This window comes from Phyllobates terribilis, unplaced genomic scaffold (genome assembly GCF_046119375.1).
Source record: "Phyllobates terribilis strain yellow unplaced genomic scaffold, ASM4611937v1 Scaffold_2__4_contigs__length_985480577, whole genome shotgun sequence".
In the NCBI taxonomy this organism is placed as follows: Eukaryota; Metazoa; Chordata; class Amphibia; order Anura; family Dendrobatidae; genus Phyllobates; species Phyllobates terribilis.
The window spans coordinates 536820821-536826820 of NW_027362762.1; the positions used below are offsets into that span (position 1 = coordinate 536820821).

Here is a 6000-nt window from a genome sequence, read left to right on the forward strand (position 1 = left end):
CATACCTCCTCCTTTTCCAGAGCTTCTGCCTTATTCAGGAATATCAGCCCCGGCTCTCTCCTCCCCCTCTCCTTTGGGATGCGGCCTACACTCTGATGCCTGCTGTCTGTCAGGTCCTTGCCACATATTTTCCGCTGACCCCCAACCGCTCCTTGCTGCAGCAGTTTGGGAGGGAGGGGTAGAGAGAGCGCCAGCACAGGCTCCAGGGCACGAGGGGGAGGAGGTGGGGAGAAATCCGACAGGGCTCTACCATCGATCTGATAACTGAGCTTAAGCTGGCACCTCTCCCTTCCTGTGCAGATAACACACAAAAAGTGGTAAGAAGTATCCATAGGAGGTGGTTCTGCATGGTGGTGATGTGGACAGCACTAAGAATTTTTACACAATGCTCTTCTACTTGCATGCTACTTCTCATTTACAGCACAATGATACCAGAGATGCCGCTGATCAGTATCTGCGTCTCATGTGTGTGAAGGTACACAGCTCTGTACTGCTTGCATTATTCCAACCGAAACATGGCTGCTATGTGGAAACTATGAAATTCAAAATCCTTCTGTATACACCCAATGAAAGAACAGATCCAGCTACAATACCGAACTTGCCTATTGTCTCCTGCATACAAAGAAATGCTTGGATGGCTAATTTAGTAGTAGAAGAAAATCCACTGCAAAGATCCATTCTTTAGCATAAAAAAAACTAAAAATACAAAACAAAATCCTAAAGAAATCATTTTGAGCTGTGTTCAAGATATTATGTGTTCTGTGATGGCTGAGGATGACTGCACATGACTTCCCCTCAACACCTGTTGTTCTAAAGGGGAGGAGAGAATCCAGGCGATGCTCTACATCTAATACATCTAATACCGGAACTAATGCGACCCAGCAAAAGTTCAAAACTGCCCGTTTAAGGTGAGCAGGATCGTGTTTTTTAGCTTTAGTACGTGAATACCACACAGATTTTGATTCCACATTCTGGTTGTGTAGCAATGGAAAGCCACACACGACGGGGCTGTGCAACGTGCACAAAACTGTCATGTGAGCCTATTAATGACATTATCAAAATCTACAGGGTCGTTTCGACAAATGCAGAATAAGCAGCTAAAGGACTGTGTGTGGTCGCTCACAAGGTGACTGGGATGAAAAGGGTTGTGTAATTTTCCAATCTGGCTTGGAACTGTCACCTAGCATGTCAAATAACTGGCTATAAAAATGGACGACTGCGAATATTCTACAAAAATATATGGTCCTATACTGTGATTGGTAGGAGAACAAAGTTTACACTTCTAGCATTTATACTAATGTCAGTCTTATTACAACATAAGTTTCTGATTTTAGTGGCCTCTACTTGTAGCTTGAATCGACGATGACACGTTCAGTATTTTACATCAGTATCTGTAAGTCAAGACCAGGAGTGGGTGATAGAAACACGTCACCACTTCTGTATTTATTATACTTTTCACTGATTGTTCAGCTCCCGATTTTGGCTTACAAATACTAGTGTAAAATACTGACCAAATGCTGAACGTGGCCTTAAAGGAGTTTTCCAATCTTAAATGAAAAGTTTGTGTGGCCACTACCAGCTGAGTGGCACCCACCCGAAATGCGCATTGTGGGGGGGCGCCGCCACTCAGCCGGGAGTCTCATTCTTCCATTGCAGTAAGTATAGCTTCCATTACCCTTTGATTGTCCATCCATAACAATACTGTATACAGAGGACTTCTGCACTTTCTATATCGGCTATATGCCATAACTACGTACACTTTTATGCATATATAGTATAGCATATATGATTTTGCCTAAGTTTGGCGTTGTACCCGATTCCCTTTTATATACCTTGGGTGTGCGCCCCTGCATCTTTGAATATTCCTTTGTTACCTTCCTGACTTATTCAATAAAATATATATTTTTAATAACAGTGTTCATTCTGGGCTTTCATGGTTGGTTCCCCCTTTTTTCATTACCGATTGCTTGGTTTTTAGTTATCACAATCCCACATAGTTGTAGTATGTGTGTGTATGTATGTATGTATACACACACAATATTTACCTATTACATCACCACACTCTCATATGCATGTCATACTCCTAGGTTATTCCCCTTGCTTTTTCTCATTTAAAACCACAGACAGCGTGCACACAGAGGAGCATATAAACTAAGAGTGCTGGCACAACATTAGCTCTTACACGCTTACATTTCACACTTACACAGTAACATTGTACATTCAACCTGGTCAAAAAGCAGGTTAGCAGTCCTTAACTCCCATCAATATGCTATTTACATTGGTTAAAATTAAAGCCCAATCAATGCGAGATCATACGGTTACTGTGTAGATTTTGGACATAAGGAACAAAATATAATTTTATATAATGCTTTTGCTTTATGGAATTTAACTAATCTCAGTAATGAACATGCTGTGGTAAGGTAAGCACATGCTGCATGATATGTAATGGGTTGAATGCCATACACATACCAAGACAGAGACCAGGCACCTTAGTTTTCAGGATAGGTATAAAGTCTAGGCTGCTTTTCGACCCCCCAACTAGACATTGATGGCTTGTCTACACTGGGGTTTCACAAGATTATTTGTCATCGGGCTAGGGCTTTTGCCTTTTATTCTTAATGATGGCTACTGTACGGTATCACACTATTCATTCTGGTGGTCCTACTCATACAGCAGAAATGGCAATAACGTATACTTGCGCATATTTAAAAAACAGAAGAATGATGAACATACTCCCCTATCATGGTAATAGTCTCTTACATGCATATTCTGGGATGGAAAACAAAAAAACCCTCATACCTACAAAATAACACAAATGAGACCTTATACCAAAGAGTTGGTAGAGTACCCATTCGCACACTGCCTTATTGCATGTTGGGATGGAGTTTTTAAAATACGACACCATTCCTCACATATATGCCAGAAAGGAATGGAGGAAAGCCTATATGCTGCAAGGTCCCAAGTAGAGGGAATACATTAAGCTGCTTCCATTCCCATCTTGCTGTAACCTCAACTTATCCGGAAAAAAACCCTACCAAGTTAGAGAATACAGCATACTTAAACATGTATAGACCAGAATGGTTAAGGTCGATATACTCATGCAGAGTGCCATCAATTGGTAACTGTAATCACATATTTTGGACGCCCATACAAACTCATAAAAAGTGTAAAATAATTACCACAATTTCCCCATGTTTCACAATAACTCAGTTATATTTAATATAAAAACATAATAGTATTATATTGAGAAATAAAGTCATTACCCTGACTAAACACACCATCCTCCACCTAACAATCTTGTTCTAACTCCTCCCATTATATATTTGTCTATGATCAGTGAATGCTAATTGGCTATTTCCCATACAAACTGGAATCTTGCCATAAAACTACTATCACTTAACAGCACACTGGACTATATTCCCCAATTACCAGTACTGCAAGCCAAGCAAATACCAAAATCTAGGGCCTTGACTGCCACAAAGATATCCTCAGATGACCAAAATGGCACAGTTTAAGAAAGAAGCAAGCAAATACTATCAGCACTGGCCACAGAGTGCCAGCTGTACCATTCACTGGCATAGACAGATTACTACCATATAAAAGCTGCAGGAGTTAAAGACATAAGAATAATCCAAACACTAGATACAGCCAGAGACTTTGGATATTAGGCAATCTCCAAGTGCAAGAACTAAATATTCAATAGCAGATTTAAAAACCAGGTAGTCACAACGCCCACCCAGAAAACGAGGTCTATCGTCAGTGCACGTTTAGCATAAGCTCTGTCAGTTTATATGTAAATAGAAATAACCTGTTTACAAACTATATACAGTATGGGATATATAGGTATCCACCAGGAAGAAGAGCACAAACGTGCACAACAGGATAAACCAGCCAGAATATCCCAGCAGAGGGTCCAACATAGAACTAGTCCCAGAAGATGAGAGATCAATGTACCATACAATGAGCAGCATCTGCAGGTATAGTACCATATAGAGCCGTCCATAGTAGTCTTTAGCCAACATACAGAAAAAGGACTAGAGAAACAATAATCAATCCCCCGAGCATTACTAGCAGATGAGGGTATATAATGAGCCTGGCACAAGGAGGAAGGGCGGTGAGCATGCACTTACGTTTAACTTGCCCTGCTCCCTTCTCTCTGCCACCTCAAGCTCCTCCAGACTACTGTGTAAATGTAAATATGTATATATGAGTGTGATATTTTCCCAGGCACCGCCCCTTCACACTCATTGGCTGCTGCACCCCAGTGTCATTGTTTTTGCCTAGGACACACACATTTTATATAATACACACCAAAAATAATAAACAGTATCTGATAGGCAGGAGAGTGGGCCTGTGATGTCACCTGGAAAGCACACATCTGGGGTCTGTGGATGAGGAATGCATGGCCAGCTATGAGACCCTGATCTCCAGGGCAAACAATAAAGGATGGACACATCATCCAGACCCTATTGGACATTTTTCTCCAAGTGCTAAGCATTAACGCGGCTGCACAGAAATACAGACCGACCATTGTTCTGACTAAGGGGTTAAAGGAAAGGGGAGAAACCAGAGGCACTCAGACAATGACTGTCACCTGAGCTGGGACATATGTCCCCTGACCCTCCGCCCCTCCTCCACCTCTCAGAGGGTATAATGGCACCTTTTAATTAGAAGAGAGGGGGAGGGAGGGGAGATAACAAGCTCGATATGGTGTCATCCCTTATTTTAGGCACCAAGTAAATTAAAACTATAGTAATACACAGTGATATGAAGGTGAGAAGCAAGTGTAAAGGTGATAATGGTTAAGCAAGGGGAACATATGACAAGTGACAGCTCTGAGCCATGCAACATACAGGGCAGGCAATGACTGCAAGTTTATGACCTGTGCCCTATATAGATGCCAATACACACAGGGGGGTTTAAAGGGACAGCCAGCCAGAGGGGCCTACACAGCGATCGCACAGGCACCAGCAGGGCTGGGGTGCTGACTGGCAGTCACTGGGGGGCATGCAGACATATGAGACAGGCACAGAGAGGGCGAGGAGGAAATAAGAGACGGCTGCGGTGTGTGCAGGATGAGACAACCCCCGGGGTATATATAGTGCAGACTGTCTCCAGAGGGACCCCCGAGAATTCAGCCTGCGCCGCACTGTACTGGAGACACACACACACACATGCCCCGGGATAACCCCCTGGCACCAGCCCCTCCCTGCACTGCTGGACGTGCCCCTGTGCCCGGTGCCCACACTGACCGCTCCCTGCCGGCTCCGGCTGCTCCCGAGCGCTCATGGCTGATCCAGGTCCGGGCACGCTCAGCATGGTCACATCATCACGGGGCCTCAGTGAGCGGAGATTCCCGGGGGTGCGGGCGCTCTCTGAACTCGGCACTGGCCGGTGCTGAGCGCGGACTGCCCTGCTGCGTGTCCCGGTGTGCGCCGGTTCTCCCTGGCTGCGTCTTCGCTTCCGTCCCCAGGTATTCCCCTGGTGCAGTCAGCCAGCCCCGCGGTAGTCGGCGCGCCGCTCGGTCCACGTATGCACCGTCTGCCCCTCGGAAATGTCTTTCTGGCGCTGTAGCTGTCTCTCCGGTATATCCCCGGTCTCAGCGCCGCTCTCCCCTCTCCTCCTCCGTGTCTCTGCGCTGAGTGCCTCTGAGCCGCCTCCGCCCGCCGCTGGCACCGCCCCCTTCTCCTTTAGTGTCGCAGAGCATGTTGGGACATGGAGTCCTCCCTGCTGGGCCTCTCACAGGAGAAGTAAGGCATGCCGGGAACTGCAGTTCGTGCGACCTAACCCATCCTTACGCGCATGCGCTAGCTTCATTTAGCGGAAGTAGAATGCAATCACCTTGGAAACAGCAAAGGATGTCGGGAGATGTAGTTTTTTTTTCCGTCTACGTATAGTGTGGTGTTGTAACAGTAACTAGTCAATCACTATATTTTATCAGTATTTGAGTAAATAAATACACAATTGAATCCCCGTGACTGAATCCGCAATGTTTTTTCT

At 44.9% G+C, this 6000-nt stretch overlaps 1 protein-coding gene across 2 annotated transcripts in view; it reads right to left on the reverse strand.

The window, feature by feature from the left end:
• The window catches only part of AHDC1 (AT-hook DNA binding motif containing 1), a 94912-nt gene extending 89210 nt beyond the window's left edge, over positions 1 to 5702 (reverse strand). For both annotated transcript variants that reach the window (XR_012288418.1, XM_073666195.1), the window contains exon 1: positions 5253 to 5702. Coding sequence is in view for 1 of the 2 variants with exons in the window: in XM_073666195.1 (XP_073522296.1) it covers positions 5253 to 5319 (67 nt within the window). In the remaining variant the exon portion in view is untranslated. The remainder of the gene's footprint in view (positions 1 to 5252) is intronic.
• Positions 5703 to 6000: the final 298 nt, after the last annotated feature.